We start from the raw sequence: 23,158 nt of genomic DNA, 5'->3' as shown, positions 1-23,158 counted from the left end.
TAATAGATTAATAATTAATTAATTGTTAATAGATTAATTAATCTATCAATGCATTAATACCGTGAACCCCATGTGAGACATGGACTGTATCCAACCTAGATAGTTTTTATCCATCCCATCACTTAATACAGTGCCTGGCATATAGTAAGTGCTTAACAAATACCATTAAAAAAAATCTTACCCCACCTATAACTTGAGCCCTTACTCAAATACATATGCCCTCTTCTTTCTTCTTCCAGTGTGAACATTAATTTAATGTCTGTCTTCCTCATTAGATAGTAAACTTCTTGAAGACAAGGACAATGGTTATGTATACTAATGTAGTCTCCCAAACACTTAGTACAGTGTTCTGCTTACAGTGGGGGCTCAAAAAATATGATTGATTGATTAATTAAACAGAAATGTGGTATTAGAGATTCTGTTCAAAAGTTCCATTCAGTTATTTTTAACAAATGAATAGGTCAGATACTAAAGAAGGGGTAGCCAAGGATCTATTTAAGGGACAAACAAGGGGGGATTGAAACTAAATATAAAATTAAAAATTGAAAATGCCTTAGTATGTATATTGTTTGCCCAGCATAGAAAACAATTAAGTAATGTACTCCTCTGTGCTTTAATAATAAAATAAGAGGATTAAATTAGCCACTCAGGTTGAGTAGTACCCTTATGTACACAAAGTCATTTAGCAAGATCATAATAAAAAAGCTCAATTTAATCAGCTGTTAAATGTCATATAATATAGGTACAAACTTAACCTCAGTGGGATTTCTACCTTCCCAGTGTTTTGTAAAGTAAAATGGATTAGAACGTTTGGCTCAACTGACTACAATGGGATCTTAATGAGCTCAAGTACATTGTCCATGAAGGTATTCCCCACTCCATAGTTTTTCTACAAAACAAGGGATTTCCTTCAAATTTGCATGTTTTGCTCATATCAATCTCATCTCGTGGCAGATCCAACCTCACCTATCTTCTATCTGGGTGAAGAATTTTGCTTTTGGGATCAATAAAGTGAAAACAGAAAAGTGGTTTGCAATTACAAAGCACTTCCATGGACAGTAGTTCATCCATAGGTCCCAGAATTGGAACTTGGGAAAGCAGTGTCGAGTGTCACGTTCAGAAATCCATTCTGTCTCTTAGACTTGAATCACTTGAATGTTTTTTCTAGGTCTGGTTGCATTTTGCATGTAGATAGTATAAAAATGGATTATTTCTACACCATCTGGGCTAAAGAAGCAATGAGACATAGAGGAAAGAGCCCAGCACGGAAGTCAGGGGACCTGGGTTCTACTCCTGATTCTCTGCTACTTGTCGGCTATGTGACCTGGGGCAAATCATTTAATTTCTCTCTGCTTCAAGAGTCCTCATCTGTAAAATGGGGATTAAGTGCTTAGTCTTCCTCCCTCTAAGGCTGTGAGCCCCAGGTAGAATTAGGGACAGAGTCTGACCTGATTTTTGTGCACCTGTTCCAGTGCTCAGTACCCTGCTTTCAACATAGCAAGTACATGACAAATAGCACAATTATCATTATTATATTTGAGACTATGTTTCATAAAATGTTTTAGCAAGACCATGTCAACTCTCGATGTATAAAACAATTGCTTGAACACATAACATGAACTCTTCTCAATGGAAAACTAAACATGACATCAGGTTCGAGTTTTACCATAAATTAAATGTTTTACCATAGCCTTTCTCCAAGGAAATATGTGATTAGGCCTAATTTTTCAACTCTATTCATGGTAACTATAAGTTACTTATTCAGCTATACTGTGGGAGAATAGGAGAAAGAGAGAAAATGGAAGAAAAGGCAGAGATCTTGTAACATTGTATTATTAGCAGGAGGCAGTGTTTCTAGATAAATGTCAAAAGACAAGGGTCACTAGTTTGAAAGTACACATTTTTATTTGAGCTAAATAAGTCAAATTTTGTTCCACAGTCACCAAATTAGATCCACTTTTAAACAAATGAGTTCTCACATAATGGTCTGAGGAAGAGTGTGTTTAAATATGCCTACTCATAAATGAAAACAAGGAATGCAATAAAGAAATATATTATGTGGGAAGATTTGCTCATTCATTAGATTTGTTTGCAGCCATCCTCTGTGAACACACTCAAAAGCCACAGCTGGCCTTATTCAAAGTTATTTCAGCTTTAAATTACCAAACTTACAAGTGATAGAGTTTGAAACATAAACTTTATTGCGACAAAGAATTAAAAATAGTACATCTGTGAGAGTTGGAGTGCATATCTTGAAGAACTAGTTGGAAATCACAACCCAAGCTAAATCATGTACAATTGAAACAGAAAGGATTTATTTAAACAATATGAAATCAAATTATTGTTTTAAATGTCACCAGAACTGTATATTGTGTATTTACAGTCTTCGGCTCCTGTTGTGAAGATTTTGCTGAGGATTCAGGGATTAGGAAAGAAGGTGGGGTGGGGGATTAGAGGACAAGGGTGAGAGGTCTAATATGGGTCAGAATGATTATAAAGCTAACAGGATGTGAATGTTTTCCAGAAGAAAGTCTTGCAGCCTGCTTTGCGTTCTCTGGGTGTCATAGCTGGTTTTGAGTTAGTAGATCGCTGAAGCTCCATTCTCATATCATCCTGTTCAGCATCCTGTTGCAAATCTTCCGATTCCAGGGCTTCATTTTCTGTCTGGCTGGGTTCTGAGAGGAGTTCTGCCAAAAAGTACTTGGCCAGTTCCTGGAAGGAAGGAGGGAGGAAAGGGGTGGGGAGGTGGAGGGGAGAGAGAGAGAGAGAAAAAAAAATTTGGGGAGAAGGAAATAATGTATTCATCATTTCCACAGAAATACTTAAGTGACTGGTTTTTCCGAGAAAATTCTGCATTCTGGAAGAGTACATTATGTTTAAATACCAATTTAATTCCAGCAAAGTTTCCGCAGCTGGAAATGACCCAAACTACATGGTCTAAGTACTGGAATGTAAATGAAAACAAGGGATTCCTGGAATTACTTTCACTGGAAAGTAGAATATAGTATTCAATTCCCAGGAGAAAAGCTAAGAGAACACTCGCTAAGTTTTCTGAGGGCACCTAAACTATTGTTGAGTCCAGGAATGATTTTGTTGTTTAAATATCTGATCCCTGGTAAGTGGGAGAAATTGTTTTCTGAAGTTAGGAAATGCCAATGAGAGACATAGACATTGTATAGACAAGTGTAGATATTTAGAGGAAAACTGCAATTCCACGAATTTTAGTCCTATGCACTCTATCGAGTCCTTAGTACAGTGTTCTGCACACAGTAGGGCTTAAAAAGTGCCATGGATTGATTCATTGCTTTAGTTCCCCAGCCCATTCCTTATCCCAAACCTTGTTGGAATATTTGTGCTTTACTTTCCTTAACAGCAATGGAGAGCAACGTTACTCCTCTTCTTAGATGACCCAGGGTGATCTTAGATGACCCTTAGGGTGAAGAGTATAGAAGTAGAGTAGAAAACAGGGGCAAGAATGGGGAGTTATCACCCGAGCTTCATGTCATATGCTTTTTTTTCTGCACTGCCTACGTCGGAGCGTTCAGGACCATGGAGAGATGCACTGCCCGCCCTAGGGGAAATAGTAGTAGTAGATAGAAACGCTTACTGTGTAAAAAGCACTGTACTAAGCGCTGGGAGACTCCCTTTCCATATTCCGTGCGCCCCGGGTGAGAAGCAGAGGGGCTCACCTCAAGGGGAGATTTGACTTGCCCCTGCCCCCTCTCTCTCTCTCTCACACACACACTCTCTTTCTCCCTCTCTCTCTCTCCCTCTCTGGTTCTCCCTCCAGACTTTGGTTGGAAGCCTTGTAGGACCCAGTGCAGCGAGCTCGCCCACCTCCCAGGTGAGCCCACCTAAGTCCTCGCCACTGCGCAGAACAAGTGAAAGGGCTGAAAAGGACCAGTTTGGGTTTTTTTAAGATTTTCGAGGACGGGAGGGTTGAGAGGAAGGCAGGCACATACTCAGGCTTGCCTTCCCCAAGGAGCTCCGGGGTCCAGTGCTCCGGGATCGAGAGCCTTTAGCTAGGGGGCTCGGACTCTGGAGTCATTCATTCATTCAGTCGTATTTATTGAGCGCTTACTGTATGCAGAGCACTGTACTGAGCGCTTGGGAAATACAAATCGGCAACACATAGAGACGGTCCCTACCCAACAACGGGATCAGTAAATGTTACCTCTCCAAAACTCTGCCCAAACATGCCCAAACACGACTGACTCAACCGTTGGGTCATCCAATGGGGGTGCCTTACCCCTTGCCCTTAGAGCCCTTAAACCCTCTCAACCCAGTCAACCACACCTCCCCAAACGCATACATACACACACACACACACACACACACACACACACACACACACACACATACACACACGCACCCCTCTCTCCAGCCCCAACCTCACCCGGGAACTGAAGCTCTCAGGGTTTTAAGGTGGGGCTGGGGAGGGCGGGGGTCTTTTTACCTGCTTCCCTGCTGCCGCGGCCAGAGACTTTTGCAGAAACTGGCGGAGCCTCGGGTCCGAGGGAGCGGCGGTGACCCCGCTCATGGCCAAGGCGATGGACAGCAGGGCGAGGGCGCACGGCAGGCGGCAGGACAGCATCTCTGCAACGTGGAGGCGCAGAGGGGGACAGAGCCCTCCAAACTCCGGAGCCGAAGGACGGGGCAAGGCAGGGCTTGGGAGGGCTTTCCACCTCCCTTCTCCTGCAGTTGCTTGTGGGATCTCTTCCCCTCTTCCCCCCTTTTAAACTCTCTCCCTGACGTCAGGAGAGGAGGCGCCCCCAGATCTAACCACCGCCTTTACGCACCATTAGCCCGGCGGAATCAATCAAGGAAGGGATGGGATACGACACCAACCCAGAGGCTGGCTTGGGTTGTTGTCGTTGACCGGTTTCACCAAGCCCTTCCCCGCAGGGGAAAGGCAAGGGACTGCGGTGGGGGATCGGGGGTCCAGCTGGGGAAGAGAGAGTGCTTGGGAAGCGTCCCCCTCGTCCTAGGCATCTCTGGGCCCCTCGGGACAGGTTCAAAGATTGGGGTGTGCAGGCGGGCAGATTCACCGGGGCGAGCCACCGGGACCCCTCCCCGTTTTCCCGAACCATCCTACTTTGCAAATCTTGGAGACTTAGCAATTGTGACAGGAGAGAAACAGTTAGGGAATTGGAAAGGGATTTCCAGTCTTCTGGCAGATACTAGACGTGTATGTGTGTGGGGTGTCTTCTTTTATTTTCTCACCCAACTTCCCCCACCTGGACCTCGGCCCTTTCATTCACCAGGGAAGATCCTTTTCCCCTAGGCTCGCCTTGCTCCTCGCACTTTGACATCCACCTGACTCCGGTTTGCTTTACTTCTTAGACGACTTTTTTCCTGAGGGCCACTTGAAGTCCTTTTATATTCACTTTAAAAATACAGTCGCAAGCAGGTTTTCTGTTGGGCTCTTCTGCTTCTGCCGAAGTCCCACCGGGTTAGATCCTGTTTACCGTTGCTTACCACAGAGGAGGAAATGCATCTTTAGGCTCATTTCCACACAAGGGGACTAAATCTCCTCTCGTTCCCTTAACGGAATCGGATCCCAAATCGCCATCAGGCAACCACCGGGCAATAATCCAGTCTAACGACTCCCATCGTGGTATCGGCAGGGAAAGTGTCGGTTTATTGTTGTGCTCTCCCAAGTGCTTAGTACAGTGCTCTGCACACAATAAGCGCTCAATAAATACGATTCAATCAACGAACGAATGATATCACGGGTCATTTATGCTCCAGAGATTCGGGACGCTGCATGACCCCCGGCAAAGGGAAATCGAGAAGCAGCGTGGCCTAACGGATACAGCATGGATTTGAGAGTCAGAAAGACCTGGGTTCTAATCCTGTAGCCGCCTATTGCCTGTTGTATGACTTTGGGCGCAGTGCTTCGCACATAGCGCTTAACAAATACCATCATTATTATTAGTATTATTATTATGTCACTTCTCAGTGCCTCAGTTCCCTCATCTGTAAAACGGGGATTAAGACTGCGAGCATGTGGAGACATGGACTCTGCCTAAACTGATTAGCTCGTATCTTCCCCAGCGCTTAGTACTGGCTTAACAAATGCCATAAAATAAAATAAATCTCGGGAGAGGAAGACAGGGTGAGGACAGAAGCCTGAGGGAGGTTTCTAAGAATTTCTAGCCTCCGGGGCAACCGCCTGGCCACGAGACCGGGGCAGAAAATCTCGGGGCATGTGGTACCTTTCGTTGAACAGTGTATTGTGCCCAAAAGGTGCCCTCCCCAGAAAGCCCTCTCTTTCCCACAACGAGCTGGAAGACACAGTGCCCCTGAGGGAGGGCCTGTGTTGGTCGGAGACAGATGGAGAAGAACAAGGGTACCTCGTGGGTGGCCAGCGGACAGAAGCGTGGGAAATCTGGGATCACCCCCAGCCCACAGAGGAAGCTGCCCCGGATACCCCTATTCCCCACTATCGATGTCCCGTTTGAGAAAACTCCGCAGTCCCCATTTCCTCTTTGCTACTTACAGAGTTTGGGATCTAGGCTGAGGTGAAGTCAAGGAAAGTGGTCCCAGATCCTGAATACTACTACTACTACTACTACTACTACTACTACTACTACTACTACTACTGTTGTTTGTTAAGCGCTTACTATGAGCCAGACACTGTACTAAGCGCTGGGGTAGATATAAGCAAATTGAGTTGGACACAGTCCCTGTCCCATATGGGGCTCACAGTCTCAATCCCCATTTTACAGATGAAGAAACTGAGGCACAGAGAAGTGAAGTGTCTTGCCCAAGGTCATACAGCAGACAAGTGGTGGAGTCGGGATTAGAACCCATGACCTTCTGACGCCCAGGCCCATGCTCTATCCAGGAATCCTGCTGCCATTTCTTCCCGGGTGGCATCCCCAATCCCAATATCCCAATCCTCACGACTCAGCCCACGGAGCTGCCCGTGGCTTCTGCTCGCCACCGACCGAAGGGAGTTTTGCTGTGGGGGTTCTCCCTACTGGGTTTTGGCCGCAGCTGGGGTGGGCTGGGGGGAGAAGGGGAGGAAGGGGTGTTTCGCATCCTTTTATTCACGGGAAAAAACAAAACCAAAAAGAAACGCTTCTGCTCACTTTCCCTTATTCCGAGCCGGAATTCCAATACAGGCGCTCTGAAAAGACATCGTGGATTCCTTCCGACTGGCGGGGTTTCGCTCCGTTGCTGTCAGGAGCCAAGGGGCTGGACCATAGGGTTGCTACAGGTTTCTGCTGACCTGGGTCTCTGCCCCCAGGGCAAAGGGTTCAAGGAGGAGGAGTGGAGGAGGAGGAGGAGAACGTAGAGAGGGAGAAAGGAGAGAATGGCAAGGGAGTCGGAACTCTCGCAGCCCCCTACCCCAACAGTAGAGGGGATTTCCTCGTCCTGGTCTCCTCGCCAGAGAGAACCGATCCCCTTCAAGTCAAGTACTCGCCCCCCACTCCCCCCACCCAAAAAAGCGCGCGCGTGCACACACACACACACACACACACACACACACACACACACAATCCCCCTACTCCCCCAATTTTCCGATTTTTCCTGCCCCCATTTCCCACTCCTTCAATTCCCCGTCTCTGCCTTCCCCCCTCTCCACTTCTCATTCCCCCAGCCCCATCCCTCTCCTCTTTCTGGTCCCCTACTCCTCCCCCGGCTCCCTGATTTCCCCCTTCTCCTTCCCCCTCGTCCCTTCCCTCCTTCGCTCGGCCAAACCCCGGGCGATTCCTCACCCCTCCATAAACAAGGCTCCCTGAGCTGGAGGCTCACATTTCCTCCTCCTCCTTGTCCTTCCCCAGCCCAGACCCCGGTGAGGATGTAGGACGCATCTTTTCCTGCTCAGGGCCGGTCGGTCCCACCTCGGATGGGAAGGCTCAACCCCCTTAGCCCTGCCTGCTGTGCCCCCAGAATAATAAGAACAATAATGGTATTTGCTAAGCGCTTACTATGAGCCAGGCACTGTACTAAATACTGGGGTAGATACAAGGTAATCACGTTGGACACAGTCCCTGTCCCACATGGTGCTCACAGTCTTAATCTTTTACAGATGAGGTAACTGAGGCCCAGAGAAGTGAAGTGACATACCCAAGGTCACTCAGCAGACAAGTGGCAGAACCGGGATTAGAATCCATGACCTTCTGATTCCCAGGCCCGTGTTCTATCCAGTACTCCATGCTGCTTCTCAGTACACATGCCCTTCTAGATTGTAAGCTCGCTGCCCAGAAGCCCCCTCAGCTCTCGGAACCGGATCCCCCTCCCCCTCCCGAAACAATACAGGAGACACATTCATAGCCCCCACCCCCGGCAGCCGCCCTTTTGGCGTCTTCCCCTAGCCTTGGCCAGTTGGGGGTCCCTGGTCTCACCTCAGAGGGGCTGGTAAATGGGGCAAGGTGGCTCTGGTTCCCAGGGCCTACAGAGTTCAGGCCACAAAACCGAGTTCTCTGTGCCTTTGTGGGCAGGAAATGGTCTGTTTATTGTTATATTGTTCTCTCCCAAGCACTTAGTTCAGTGCTCTGCACACAGTAAGTGCTCAATAAATACGATTGAATGAATGAATGAATGGGACCCAGGCACCCACCCCTGTCAGTAGCTGTCCAGGTCCCGACCTGCAGCACTTATGTATATATCTGTAATTTATTTCTATTAATGCCAGTCTCCCTCTCTAGACTGTAAGCTTGTTGTGGGCAGAGAATTGTGTCTGTTTATTGTTGTATTGTACTCTCCCAAGCGCCTAGTGCAGTGCTCTGCATTCATTCATTCATTCAATCATATTTATTGAGCGCTTACTGTGTGCAGAGCACTGTACTAAGCGCTTGGGAAGTACAAGTTGGCAACATGTAGAGATGGTCCCTACCCAACAGTGGGCTCACAAGTCAGTGCTCAATAAATACGAGTGAATAATAATGATAGTATTTGTTAAGCACTTACTATGTGCCAAGCACTGTTGTGATCCCACTCAGAGATGGTACCATAGCCTTCAGCCTCCTGGGAGAGGTGCATCACTGGCTGGGGCAGCTGAAGACCCAAATGTCCCTGGGGAGCCCCGACCAATGCTCCCCCAATTCACCTCACACCCTTTGCACGCCCACCCCTTGCTGAGCCCAAGAACCCAGTTTGAGAGTGGTTGCCCGGTCTGCTAGCCCCTACCAGACAGGACCCTAGATAAAACCCTGAATTCCCCAATGTGAAGTGGCCAGGTCCATCCTTTGACATGTTCCATCTCTCTGCCCCTATAGTAATAATAATAATAATGGCATTTATTAAGCACTTACTATGTGCAAAGTACCGTTCTAAGCGCTGGGAAGGTTACAAGATGATCAGGTTGCCCCACAGGACACTCACAGTCTTAATCCCCATTTTACAGATGAGGTAACTGAGGCCCAGAGAAGTGAAGTGACTTGCCCAAAGTCACATAGCTGACGAGCGGTGGAGCTGGGATTTGAACCCATGACCTCTGACTTCAAAGCCCGTGTTCTTTCCACTGAGCCATGCTGCTTTCTGATGCATGCACGTGCGTTCTCTCTCTCTCTCTCTCTCTCTCTCTCTCTCTCTCTCTCTCTCTCTCTCTCTCTCTCTCTCTCTCTCTCTCTCTCTCTCTCTCTCTCTCTCTCTCTCTCTCTCTCTCTCTCTCTCTCTCTCTCTCCATCCAGGTGCTGGAAGGGTCCCTGAAATTTCGAGAGACAACACTGAGCTTGACACTGAAGGTACATATAGCACACTAAAAGCCCATCAAACATATTAGAAGTGCCTAAATTTACCTTCTTCTCCAAAACTTTAGACAGGATTCCGAATGTGCTGGAGCCAAGAACCTGTAAGATTCTGCTTCAGAAAGCCTGGCTGAGAAAACTGGAGCTGAAGTGTTCCTCCTCTCTCCATCTCTGGGATATTTTTGAAAGTGGTGGTATGCTTTAAAAAAATCGAGGGCACCTCTGCCACTCTGCTTTATCGAAATCCTTGCCCACTTGAAACTCTTATGGCTCTCTCCCATCCATTTTTCAGAGATGCACAAACAGAGGATAAATAAGCATTTAAGCAGTGAGGGGAAGGGAGAGGGATTGACTAAACTGGTACTTTCCAACCAGGGGCTCTTGTACAAGTGGTGGTATTTCCTAACACACCAGTCCAAGCCGCTTGGTAAACGCTGCAGAATTTCCCTATGGGTGGTTGAGGGGAATCTTTCTGCCTACCTGTTTGTGTTAGATAGCTATTTAATCTGTAAAAGTTTTAAGTTTCTCTTCTGGTCTAACAGCCACTCCTCCTCTGGGAGTACCTTACCAAAGATTCCAGTGGTCTAGGAGAGTAATCCTCCTCTCAGGGTTGCACCTGGAGATTTTCCAGTACTCTACCAGTCTTGGCTATGGGAGGGAGAGTCAAGCAGAGACATACTCATTCCATTCTTGGCTTGGGCAGTGGCTAGTGAGTGGAAGGCAATCTGCTACAAGTCAAAACTCACCTGTGCTGGGCAGCAGCATCATGGGAGAGGGTCCAGGGCAGAGACACAAGTTTACTGTGTGGAAAGAGGCAATGGTAAACCACTTCCATATTTTCACCAAGAAAACTATAGATACATTATCAGAACGATTGCAGATGGAGGTGGGGCATTCTGGGAGTGATGTGTCCATGGTGCTGCTATGGGTCAGAGATAATAATAATAATAATAATAATAATAATAATGGCATTTATCAAGCACTTACTCTGTGCCAAGCACTGTTCAAAGCTCTGGGGAAGTTACAAGGTGATCAGGTTGCCCCACGGGAGGCCTCACAGTCTTAATCCCCATTTTATAGATGAGGTAACTGAGGCACAGAGAAGCTAAGTGACTTACCCAAAGATTTGAACCCACGACCTCTGATTCCAAAGCCCATGCTCTTTCCACTGAGCAACGCTGCTTCTCACAGCTTGACAAGATAGGCGAGTAATAGTAGCAGTAAGCATATTTATTAAGTGCTTACTGAGTGCAAAGCACTGTATTAATAGCTGGAAAATAAAAATGTCTAGGTGAGAATTAGATACAGTGTCTGGCCCACAAGAGGTTCATAATCAAAGAAAGAATAAGAAGGTAGCTGGGAAGAGGAATTGGTGACACGAATAATCAACCAACAAAACAATACAAACATAAAAACAACACAGATAATAATAATGATGGCATTTATTAAGTGCCCTTCCTCTCCCCTCCCCATCCCCCCACCCTACCTCCTTCCCCTCCCCACAGCACCTGTATATATGTTTGTACAGATTTATTACTCTATTTATTTGACTTGTACATATTTACTATTCTATTTATTTTATTTTGTTAATATGTTTTGTTTTGTTGTCTGTCTCTCCCTTCTCGACTGTGAGCCCGTTGTTGGGTAGGGACCGTCTCTATATGTTGCCAACTTGTTCTCCCCCAGCGCTTAGTACAGTGCTCTGCACACAGTAAGCACTCAATAAATACAATTGAATGAATGAATGAATGAATGAATCCCGAATGGAATCTTTCAGATTCATTAGTTTTTGGGGTTTTTTTAAATGATGTTGTTAAACACCTATTATGTGCCATGCATTGTACTAGTTGCTGGGGTGGATACAAGAAAATCAGATCGGACACAGTCCATGTCCCCCATGGGGCTCTCAGTCTTAATCCCCATTTTGCAAATGAGGTAACTGAGGCACAGAGAAGTGAAGTCACTTGCCCAAGATCACAGGGAAGACAAGTGGCAGAGCCGGGATTAGAACCCAGGTCCTCTTAATCCCAGGTCTGTGCCCTTTCCACAAGACCACACTGCTCCTTTTCTTTTTGAAGCTTCTTGCTACTCCCACATCCCAACCAGCTGACTGTCTTCCTAAATCCAACCTGCTTTTACTCCGGCTCTCCTAGGGATGAATTTTCCCCTGTGCCTACCAAAGGAGCTACTGGAAACCCAGCCTAAAGTTGAATGCCATCTAGCTCATGCCCCAGTTCTCACTTCCTGTCTTCAGAAACATGAATGTTAGGATGATCTGTGCTCCTAAATGAAATCATGGATGACCAAAAAAGAACTCAGAAATCGGAGGCTAGACTAGGAGAGTGGAGGAGCCCACTTATTTCCTATTTGTGACCCCTACTTTGCCTCATGATCATACTATTTTTAAAAGCTCTAGTTTTACTCTGGAAACACTGATTCAGGAGTGGGATGCGTCAGCTAGTTTTGGAAATTTTACCTCCACAGACACCAATTTTCACCCTCCCCACCACACATCTCTCCTTCAAGAATCTCCTCATTGATTGATTGATTCATTCATTCATTCAGTCAGTCATATTTATTGAGCACTTACTGCACTGTACTGAACACTTGGGAAAGTACAATACAACAATAAATAGTGATATTCCCTGCCCACAACGAGTTTACAGTCTAGATGAGGGGGGGGACAGACAGCAACACAAATAAATAAAATTACAGGTATGTACATAATTGCTGTGGGGTTGGGAGAGAAAGAGAAAAGGGAGCAAGTCAGGGAGTTGCAGAAGGGAGTGGGAGATGAGGGAAAGTGGGACTTGGTCTGGAAAGGCCTCTTGGAGCAGATGTGCCTTCAGTAAGGCTTTGATGGTGGGGGAGAGTAAATGTCTGTTGGATTTGAGGAGGGAGGGCATTCCAGACCAGAGGCAGGTTATGGGCTAGAGGTCAGTGGCGAGACAGGTCAGATCGAGGCCCAGTGAGAAGGTTAGTACTAGAGGAGTGAAGTGTATGGGCTGGGTTGTAGAAGGAGAGAAGCAAGGTGAGGTAGGAGGGGCAAGGTGATGGAGTTCTTTAAAGCCGATGGTGAGGAGTTTTCATTTGATATGGAGGTAGATGGACAACTACTGGAATTTTTCGAGGAGCGGGGTGAAATGTCCTGAACATTTCTGTAGAAAAATGATCCAGGCAACAGAGTAAAGTATGGACTGGAGTGGGTAGACACAAGAGGCTGGGAGGCCAGCAAGAAGGCTGATGCAGTAATCCAGGTGGGACAGGAAGAGTGATTTTGGATAGAGAGGAAAGGGCAGATTTTATTTTTATTGCGAAGGTGGGACCAACAGGATTTAGTGATGGATTGAATATGTGGGTTGAATGACAGAGAGGCGTCAAGGATAACACCAATGTTAAGGGGCTTGTGAGACAGGAAGGATGGTTGTGCCTTCTACAGTGGTGGGAAAGTCAGGGAGAGGACAGGGTTTGGGTGGGAAGATAAGGAGCTCTGCTTTGGACATTTTAAGTGAGGAATCCAGAGAACATCCACGTGGAGATGTCTTGAAGGCAAGAGGAGTTCTCTTGGCTTTTTCCACCAAAGCCCCTCACTCCCAAAACACAGAAGCAAGAGTAGCAGTGACAAGGGGAAACAGGTGACACAAACATCTCTTAGTCAATCAATCAATGGTATTTAGTGCTTACTTTATGCAGAGCATAGAATACTTAGCTCTTGGAAAAGTACAATACAATTGTAGAAAGGATCCCTGCCCCCAAGGAACTTTCTGTCTACAAGGGGAGACAGACAATACAGGGACAGTGTCTGCAGATAAACTAGTTCTAGGATAATAATAATTAATAATTATGGTATTTGTTAAGCCCTTACTATGTGCCATGCACTGTTCTAAGTCCTGGGGTAGATACAAGGTAATCAGGTTGCCCCATGTGGGGCTCACAGTTTTAATCCCCATTTTATAGATGAGGAAACTGAGACACAGAGAAGTTATGTGATTTGCCCAAGGCCACACAGCAGACGCGTGGTGGAGTCAGATCCTCTGACTCCCAAGCCCGTGCTCTTTCCACTAAACCATCCACATTGCTGATTGTTTAAGTGTGGCTTGGCCACCTCCACCTGTGATTGTTCAAGGGACTTTCCACATCAGCGAAGGCAACAATTAAGAATAGATTGGTTTCCCCTCCCTGGCATCATTACCATTCCGTTTCACTTAAGGCAAAGCTGGCAGCAATTTGTAGTAATTGAAGTTGAGCCTTCCCCAGGCTGTAGATTAAGCTGTATGCTCCCTTAGGGGTGTTTTACATAAACTCTGTTTAGAACGCTATCTGGGTTGTCTTGGGCAAGTCAGGGAAGAGTGTTCTGTTAAAGTGGGTAGCTAACAGTTTACTCCTTCAGCTTTGCAAGAGATTATCTCCTAATCTAATCAGAGAACAACTTTAGGAATGCAAACACAGCTAGGGGCCTTACAGGCTTTCCTGGGCCAACAAGGTTCTGGAAAGTCTTTCCTGGAGACCTCTGTGTGGCTTCCCAAGATTCCCTCTGGGCAAGACTGCGACTTGGGTACTCAAAAGAACCTCTTTTTCTACTTGCTGGAGGGGAAACATTTTCCATAACTGCTTCTATATACTAACCTGAACATTGCAGAAGGTAAGACCTCTTTACATTCATTGTTATGGAGAAATTGAATTTACCTAACATCACTTTTATGTTTTCCAATCATCTAAAGTTTAGCAAGGAGTATCTACCTCTGTCTCTGCCTCTATATTTGTCTTTGTTATCTACAATAATAACTGAGCTCACAGGCATTCCAAACCCATTGATAACCTCTGTTCCTGAGAGAGGAACATCAGCAGACTCCTAAAAAGAAGTAAATCGGTGGGACTGAGATGACCTATTAGGAAAGTTGCTCTGATAAATGGCTCTGAAAACATTACAAAAGGTTCTTGTCTGTTGACAAATAGAATTTCTTAATGTTATCTGGGAGCAGAGAACTGAGCTAGATACTGAGGGCAACTGCAAAGAATTACTGGTTATTTATTGAGCACCTATTGTGTGCAGAACACAGTACTTGGGAGATTACAATAGAGTTTGTAAATTGTGATGTTTGTTAAGCATTTCCTATGTGCCAAGCATTATACTAAATGTTGGAGTAGATACAAGATAATCAGGTAGGGTATAGTCCCTGTCTTAGTCTAGGTGGGAGGGAGAAGAGATATTGAATTCCCATTTTGCAGATAAGGAAACTGACACTCAGAGAACTTTAGTGACTTGCCCAAGGTTGTAAAAGAGGTAAGTGGCCAAGTTAGGATTAGAACCCAGGTTCTCTTAACTCCCAGGCCTTTGCTTTTTCCACTATGCCACACTGCTTGTCCCAGGAGCTTTCAACCTTTATTTGTAAAAAAAAAAAAAAAAAGTATAGTTTCCCCGTGTCCTCCCTCTCCATCCTTGTGAGATGCAATTAATGTTGGAGACCAGACAAACGTATGACAAAGCTCAATCAAAGTTGTTCATTGAACATTTACTGCAGGCAGAGCATTGTCCTAAATCTTGGGACCGATCTGTACAAGTATAAACTATTGTTTACTATAATGGACGGTAAGGATGGACTCACATTTCTTACAGGTCTAGTGGAAAGAGCAAGGGATGGGGAGTCAGAGGACCTGGGCTCTAATCCCAGCTCAGCCACGTGTTTTGCTCTGTGACCTTGGGCAAGTCACTTAACTTCTCTGTGCCTCAGAGAAGGGGATTAAGACAGAGCCCCAGATAGGAAATAGCCTATATCCAACCTGATTATATTGTATCTACCCCAGTACTTAGTACAGTGCCTGGTACAGAGCAAGTGCTCAACAAATACCATTAAATAAAAAAGGCCTTAGCAACGAAGTCAATCAGTGGGAGAGCTGACACCGTCATAGGTGCTTTCTTTCCATTTTGAAATATGAGATCCAAAATGATATAGAGCTTTTGCAAAAGGGATAAGCATGTGGGATTATCATCAACAATATTGAATGCCTGTTGAGCGCAGAGCACTGCACTAAGCACTGGGGAGAGTACACACGATCACTAAATTCTAGGAACTTAGGATCTAATGGGTAGACAGAAATTATGTATTTAAATACGATTGATATTTATGAATTGTTGGAGCAAGAGGAACTTCATAACAGGAAATAGGACAAATGTATCAGGATGAAATAGATGAATACATCCCCCTGGCCTGGAATGCCCTCCCTCCCCACATCCGCCAAGCTAGGTCTCATCCTCCCTTCAAGGCCCTACTGAGAGCTCACCTCCTCCAGGAGGCCTTCCCAGACTGGGCCCCCTCCTTCCTCTCCCCCTACTCCCCACTCCATCCCCCATGCCTTAGCTCCTTCCCTTCCCCACATCACCTGTATATATGTATATCTGTTTGTATGTAGTACTCTATTTTACTTCTACATATTTATTCTATTTATTTTATTCTGTTAATATGTTTTGCTTTGTTCTCTGTCTCCCCCTTCTAGACTGTGAGCCCGCTGTTGGGTAGGGACCGTCTCTATATGTTGCCAACATGTACTTCCCAAGCACTTAGTACAGTGCTCTGCACACAGTAAGCACTCAATAAATACGATTGAATAACTGAATGAATGAATACATAATTAAATGTACAAATAAAAATATCCTAATTGAGAAGCAGCATGGCCTAGTGGAAAGATCATGGGCCCGGGAGTCAAAGGCCCTGGATTCTAATCCTAGTTCTGGTAATTGCTTGCTATGTGACCTTGGACAAGTCACTAAACTTCTATGGGCCTATTTCCTCAATGGTAAAATGGATATTAAATCCTACTCCCTCTACTTAAACTGTCAGCCCCATTTGAGACAAGGACTGTGTCTACCCTGATATATTTGTATTTACTCTAGTGCCTAGAACAGTGCTTGACACATAGTAAGCACTTAACAAATACTATAAAAAGGTACAGAGAGATGGGATCAAATATGTAAATGCTAAGGATAGTTTGAATTAATTATGGAAGTTTTCCCAGAGGAAATAGGATTTTTGAAGACAGACACACCTGTGATCTGGTGGCTTTTGAAATGGAGGGAACTCCAAGATGGAGGCTGGGGGATAGCATGAGCAAAGGTGTCAGGAGGAGAAGAATCCAGGATGAGGTTGAGTAAGAAGGTGAGCTTGGGAGAAGTGAAGAATGGGAGTTGAAAAGGAAGCTGCTGTGTAGCATGTAGAAAGCTGATGGATGCGTTTGGAAGTATCAGGCTAGCTATGAAGAGATAGCTAAAGATGTCATAAAGACGTAATGGCTTTAGAATCCCCATTTGGTAAATTTGAAATCTTTTTAGCCCTGCTTGTGATTCTTTAATAAGACTTAGGACAAGTGAAATTGGTGGTCAGCCCAAAGAGTAAATGTAGGTGGGGGGAGGAAAGAGAGTGAGTGAGTGTGTGTGTGTGTGTGTGTGTGTGTGTGTGTGTGTGTGTGTGTGTGTGGTGTTTTTTTCCATCACCCCTAGTGCCCCATGGAATTGGCAATTCTGTCTATCCCAGAAAGAAGTCAGGGGCGTGTTTGATTTGATACTGACTTAGTTTCCTAAACTGTTAGCTCTTTGTGGGCAGGGATCATGCCTGCTTACTTTGCTGTGTTGTACTTTCTCAAGAGCTTAGTACTATGATCTACAGACAAAAAGTGCTCAGTAAATACCATTGAATGGGAATCTGTGGTATTCCCGAGAAAATTTTTATGAACCCTCTCTTCTTCCAAGCAGGAAACAGAGGTCAAAGTCAGGGGAAGCAGCATGGTGTCGTGGATAGAGCTCGGGACTGGGAGTCAGAAAGTCTTGGGTTCTAATTCTGGCTCTGCCACTTGTCTGCTGTGTGACCTTGGGCAAGTCGCTTAACTTCTCTGTGCCTCAATTACCTCATCTGTAAAGTGTGGCTTGAGACTATGATCCCCATGTGGGACAGGGACTGTGTCCAACCCAATTTGCTTGTATCTACCCCAGCATTCAGTACAATGCCTGTCACGAAGTATTTAACAAGCACCAGAATTACTATTATTAGAAGGGACTTAGAGCAAAATGGAGGACCAGAGTGAGAAATCAGCAGGGTTTGGCTTGTTAGGCTACTACTTAGCATCTCTCCTTTGACAGTGCTCAATGTCTCCCTCTGAAATCCGCCCAGAGTGGGAATCTGATCTTTATTCTGATCTCTACTTCACTTGAATTCACTTCTGTCTCTTTTGCCTCTAGACTGTAAGCTCACTGTGGGCAGAGAACATCTATCACTCTGTCATATTCTTATATTGTATTCTCCAAAGCACTTAGTACAGTGGTCTGAACACTGTAAGCTATCACTAAATACAATTGATTTATTCTCCATCCAAGATTTGGGTCCAAAAATTACATTTTTGTCAGGATATTTTGAAGACTTCTATTCCCGTTTTCTCATAAGTCAGGCCCTTTACCCCAGAATCTAGCAAATAGAAGCTTCTATAACTACAAAATGAACTAATGTTATGATTTCTTTTTGAGTCTTTACATGTCAATAAGCAATTCTCATAAAATTTTTCTGTGGTTGAAAGTTTAAAATCAGATTACTATTACAGGATTTTAAAATAATTGCGGGATCTCTCTTGCTGTTCCAACTTATCTGTGCCTCAGTTTCCTCTCTGTAAAATGGGGATTAAATACCTGTCCTCCTTCGTACATAGACTGTGAACCCCATGTGGGACAGGACTATGTCTGACCTGATTATCTGCTTTCTGACCCAATACTTTACACAGTGCTTTACACAAAGTAAGGGCTTAACAAGTACTGTAGTTATGATATTTCAGTTACTCTTAGCCTCTGGGAATTCAGTTTCAATCTCTCTCTCATCTGCCTATCTGAATCTGTTAATTGATCTTTCTGACCTTATGGTGTTCCTACAGTTAGAGAGTGGTGAAGGAAAAGTAACATGAGGCAGACAGGATTTGGAGCCAGTGATGGACTTCCTTGGGGCAATGTGACATTTGTATCATCATCATCTTCACAGTCAGTTATTTAATGAAAATACTTGGTGTGGAGCAGTGCCTGGGAACGTGCAGAGGAGTAAATTAGACACAGCCCCAGCCTCTAAGTACCTCAGAATTTAAGAAGAAAGCACAATCTAGAAACATTTGCCAGTGTAAATTGAAAGATTAAACCTTCAGCAATTAAAAAGAAATGCGTTGCTATGGCATCTCCAGATGACACAAAGAACCATTTTCTACATATAAAACGTGTAGTTTATGAGCTGTGTGATCTAAGGCAGCATGACCCAGTGAAAAAAGTATGGGACTGGGAGGCAGAAAACCTAGATTCTAGTTCATTCATTCATTCAATCATATTTATTGAGCGCTTACTCTGTGCAGAGCACTGTACTAAGCACTTGGGAAGTACAAGTTGGCAACATATAGAGACGGTCCCTACCCAACAGTGGGCTCACAGTCTAGAAGGGGGAGACAGACAACAAAACAAAACATATTAACAAGATAAAATAAATAGAATAAATATGTACAAATAAAATAAATAAATAGTGTAATAAATACATACAAACATATATACATATATACAGGTGCTGTGGGGAGGGGAAGGAGATAAGGCGGTGGGTGGGGAGGGGGAGAGGAAGGAGGGGGCTCAGTCTGGGAAGGCCTCCTGGAGGAGGTGAGCTCTCAGTAGGGCTTTGAAGGGAGGAAGAGAGCTAGATTGGTGGATGTGGGGAGGGAGGGCATTCCAGGCCAGGGGGATGACGTGGGCCAGGGGTCGACAGTGGGACAGGTGAGAACAAGGCACGGTGAGGAGATTAGCAGCAGAGGAGCGGAGGGTGCGGGCTGGGCTGTAGAAGGAGACAAGGGGGTGAGGTGATGGAGAGCCTTGAAGCTGAGGGTGAGGAGTTTTTGCCTGATGCGTAGGTTGATTGGTAGCCACTGGAGATTTAGTTCTGACTTCCCCATTTACTGCTCTGTGGCCTGGGCTTCAGGTCTCTCATCAGTTCACTGGAGATAAAGTATCTGTTTCTCTCTCTGTAGACACTGAGCTCTGTGTGGGTCAGGGACAATATCCAAGCTGATTGTCTTGAATATTGCACAGTGCTTAGCACATTGTAAGGACTTAAATATTATCATTATCATGATTATTCTAATCCTTCTTGCTGTTTCTAGTATCCTCTCTGGGAATGGAAAGGGAAGACTGTTCTCTATCCTTTCTAGGGTTTTGTGCTCCAGAGGAGAAAGGAAGAAAGTAAGTTCTATCTGTTAATGCTGGGTTATCTCCAGGAGGAGCCAGTAACTGGAAACACTAACTTTAGATGATTTGTTAAACAAGGGAGAGAAAGAGATGAGAGAGTCTCTGTCTTTCCCTTCTTTTATGCTTTTTCAAGAACTACTCATCCATCCCTGGCTTGAATCTGAGCTCTTGCCTTTAAATCTGGTTCTTTTCTCAGAATGTCTTCCTATTCTCTCATTGGCCTTTTGGAAAAATGACTATTTGTGATCCTCTAGACTGTTAGCTCATTGTGGGCAGGGACATGTCTGTGCTTTTGCATTGTACTCTCCCAAGTGCTTACTATAGTGCTCTGCACATAAGAGCTCAAAAAACCCATTGATTTAATACAAGTAATAATCCTACATATTGCCTTCCTCAGACTTTTCTTCTATTTCCTCACCTCTCTGCTCCAGTTACGTTGCTTAGAGACAGAATGGAATCGACTAAATTGCTAGAGCACCAATTGTCTCTAGATGGCAAATGGTAAGTGCAGTTCCTCCAGAGTCCAGGTCCCAAACAGATTAGGTGAGGGATCCTAAATGCAGCCCATACTAGGGATCTGGATCTAGAACTAGATCAAGAGACTCCAGATTTAAGCAGTATGGCCTAATGGATACAGTATGGGCCTCAGAGTTGGAAAGAACTCGGTTTAAATATCAGCCCTGCCACTAGTTTGCTGTGTGACGTTGGGTGAGTCACTTCTCTGTGCCTCAGCTACCTCATCTGTAAAATGGCAATTAAAAATATGAGCCCCATGTGGGACATGGACCGAGTCCAACCTGATTAACTTGTATCTACCCCAACGCTTAGAACATAGTCTCACACAACAGTAATTGTTTAATAAATACCATTTTTTTAAAAAAGCACCCTGTGGGTACAAAGAGCTTTAGACACTTGAGAGCCTTAAGCGAATGTCTCAAGGTGGGTACTAGTAGCTTTAGAAACCTACAACAGTCACCCAAGTTTCCCAAGTTGGCCAAGTTAGTGAGATAATTAAGGTTATTACAGTTAATGCCTACTCAATTTCTAGTTATGGTATTTATTGAGTATTTTGTGCGAAAGCACTGTAGTAAATGCTTGGGGGAGTGCAATATACCAGGGTTGGTTCACATGTTCATTCAATCATTTATTGAGCCCTTACTGTGTGCAAAACACTGTACTAAGTGCTTGGGAGAGTACAATACAACAGAGAACAGACACAATCCCATGTTGTTTGCTTAATTCCCCAAACTATAAAATATAGAGTCTGATGTCATGGTTATGGTTTCTTAGTGGCTCCAGAGCTGGACTGGGAAGACTAACTACTTTTAGCCTGTGTGGATCTGGCAATGGGTACCTCTTTCAGTCTGAATCAAATGTGGAGATTCAGGGGAACAAAACAATTGAGTAGAGGGGAGGAAATTGATTGAGACCAGGGGCCCAAGGTAATAGAGTAGATGCTATAGTGACTCTACGGCTAACTCCCCTCCACAGCTTAAACCCCCCCATATGTGGAGATCCTCAGATCTGGCCCCAGATACTTCCAGGTTTTTGGAGAATTAATGACAAGTTTTCAGGAACTGGTGTGGAGAGATCTTGAAGTCCTCTCTGCAAGTTTCTAAATCCAAGCATTGCACTGGTGGAAAAATCCCATGGTCAATTCCAGGGGAAGGGGGAAAATATATCCAACAATGAAATGTGAGCATTCCAAGGGGGAGTTGGGAGAAAAGGGCTCTCACCCTACTGGATTCCCTACATCCGACTCAGAAAATCAGATTCAAAAATGTTTCTGAGCATTGTACTTGTGTGTGTGTGTCGTGGGAGGGGGGTGCTACTGGATAGCCCAGTCCCCCTCCTCCACCAAGACAGCAGGCCTACATATCTTGAAAATGTCCGATTCTTGAATGCCTGCTTCATGGGGTTCCATGATATGAGGAGTTATTTTCCTTGAAAATGTGGTATTTTCCCAAGTGCTTAGTACAGTGCTCTGCACACAGTAAGCACTCACTAAATACGATTGATGATGATGACTACCAGGTCCGTGCCCCAAAGCTATGCAGCAGACACATGGCAGCAAACCTTGTGACTACCAGGCCCATGTCCCGTCCCTATGCAGCAGAAACCTTGTGACTACCTTTTTGACTGTGAGCCCACTGTGGGGTAGGGACTGTCTCTATATGTTGCCAACTTGTACTTCCCAAGCGCTTAGTACAGTGCTCTGCACACAGTAAGCGCTCAATAAATACGATTGATGATGAAGACTACCAGGCCCGTGCCCTAACCCCATGCAGCAGACAAATGGCAGCAAAGCTTGTGACTACCAGGTCCATGCCCCTTCCCTATGCAGCAGAAACCTTGTGACTACCTTTTAGACTGTGAGCCCACTGTTGGGTAGGGACTGTCTCTATATATTGCCAACTTGTGCTTCCCAAGTGCCTAGTACAGTGCTCTGCACACAGTAAGCGCTCACTAAATACGATTGATGATGATGACTACCAGGCCCGTGCCCCAAAGCTGTGCAGCAGACACATGACAGCAAACCTTGTGACTACCTTTTAGACTGTGAGCCCACTGTGGGTTAGGGACTGTCTCTGTATGTTGCCAACTTGTACTTCCCAAGCGCTTAATACAGTGCTCTGCACACAGTAAGCGCTCAATAAATACGATTGATGATGATGACTCCTAGGCCCGTGCCCCAACCCTATGCAGCAGACAAATGGCAGCAAAGCTTGTGACTACCAGGTCCATGCACCATCCCTACGCAGCAGAAACCTTGTGACTACATTTTAGGGTGTGTGCCCACTGTTGGGTAGGGGCTGTCTCTATATGTTGCCAACTTGTACTTCCCAAGCCCTTAGTACAGTGCTCTACACACAGTAAGCGCTCAATGAATACGACTGATGTTGATGACTACCAGGTCCGTGCCCTAACCCCCTGCAGCAGACAAATGGCAGCAAAGCTTGTGACTACCAGGCCCATGCCCCATCCCTATGCAGCAGAAACCTTGTGACTACCTTTTAGATTGTGAGCCCACTGTTGGGTAGGGACTGTCTCTATATGTTGCCAACTTGTACTTCCCAAGCGCTTAATACAGTGCTCTGCACACAGTAAGCGCTCAATAAATACTATTGATGATGATGACTCCTAGGCCCGTGCCCCAACCCTATGCAGCAGACAAATGGCAGCAAAGCTTGTGACTACCAGGTCCATGCCC

At 45.2% G+C, this 23,158-nt stretch overlaps 1 protein-coding gene and 1 non-coding gene across 2 annotated transcripts; one reads left to right on the top strand and one right to left on the bottom strand.

The window, feature by feature from the left end:
• Positions 1-2,178: 2,178 nt before the first annotated feature.
• On the bottom strand, positions 2,179-4,691 carry SST (somatostatin). Its single transcript, XM_038749473.1, has 2 exons — positions 4,457-4,691; positions 2,179-2,712 (listed from the first exon to the last, which is right to left on the bottom strand). Exons 1-2 carry the CDS (start codon positions 4,592-4,594, stop codon positions 2,500-2,502), a joined length of 351 nt encoding a protein of 116 aa, XP_038605401.1. The 5' UTR covers positions 4,595-4,691; the 3' UTR covers positions 2,179-2,499.
• Positions 4,692-10,299: 5,608 nt separating this feature from the next.
• Positions 10,300-10,437, top strand: LOC119931071. The gene has a single exon (XR_005451937.1). It is a non-coding gene; the product is annotated as a small nucleolar RNA SNORA7 (small nucleolar RNA).
• The last annotated feature ends 12,721 nt before the right edge of the window (positions 10,438-23,158 follow it).

Source organism: Tachyglossus aculeatus, chromosome 7 (genome assembly GCF_015852505.1).
Source record: "Tachyglossus aculeatus isolate mTacAcu1 chromosome 7, mTacAcu1.pri, whole genome shotgun sequence".
Lineage (NCBI taxonomy): Eukaryota > Metazoa > Chordata > Mammalia > Monotremata > Tachyglossidae > Tachyglossus > Tachyglossus aculeatus.
This window is presented reverse-complemented; position numbering and strand designations above follow the sequence as displayed.

Bases quoted from the DNA above. Each gene is read 5' to 3' on its own strand.
- SST (XM_038749473.1), bottom strand. From the start codon at position 4,594: ATGCTGTCCTGCCGCCTGCCGTGCGCCCTCGCCCTGCTGTCCATCGCC. The intron at 2,713-4,456 runs GTAAAAAGACCC...CCTTCCTTCCAG, and splicing joins CCGCGGCAGCAGGGAAGCAG to GAACTGGCCAAGTACTTTTT.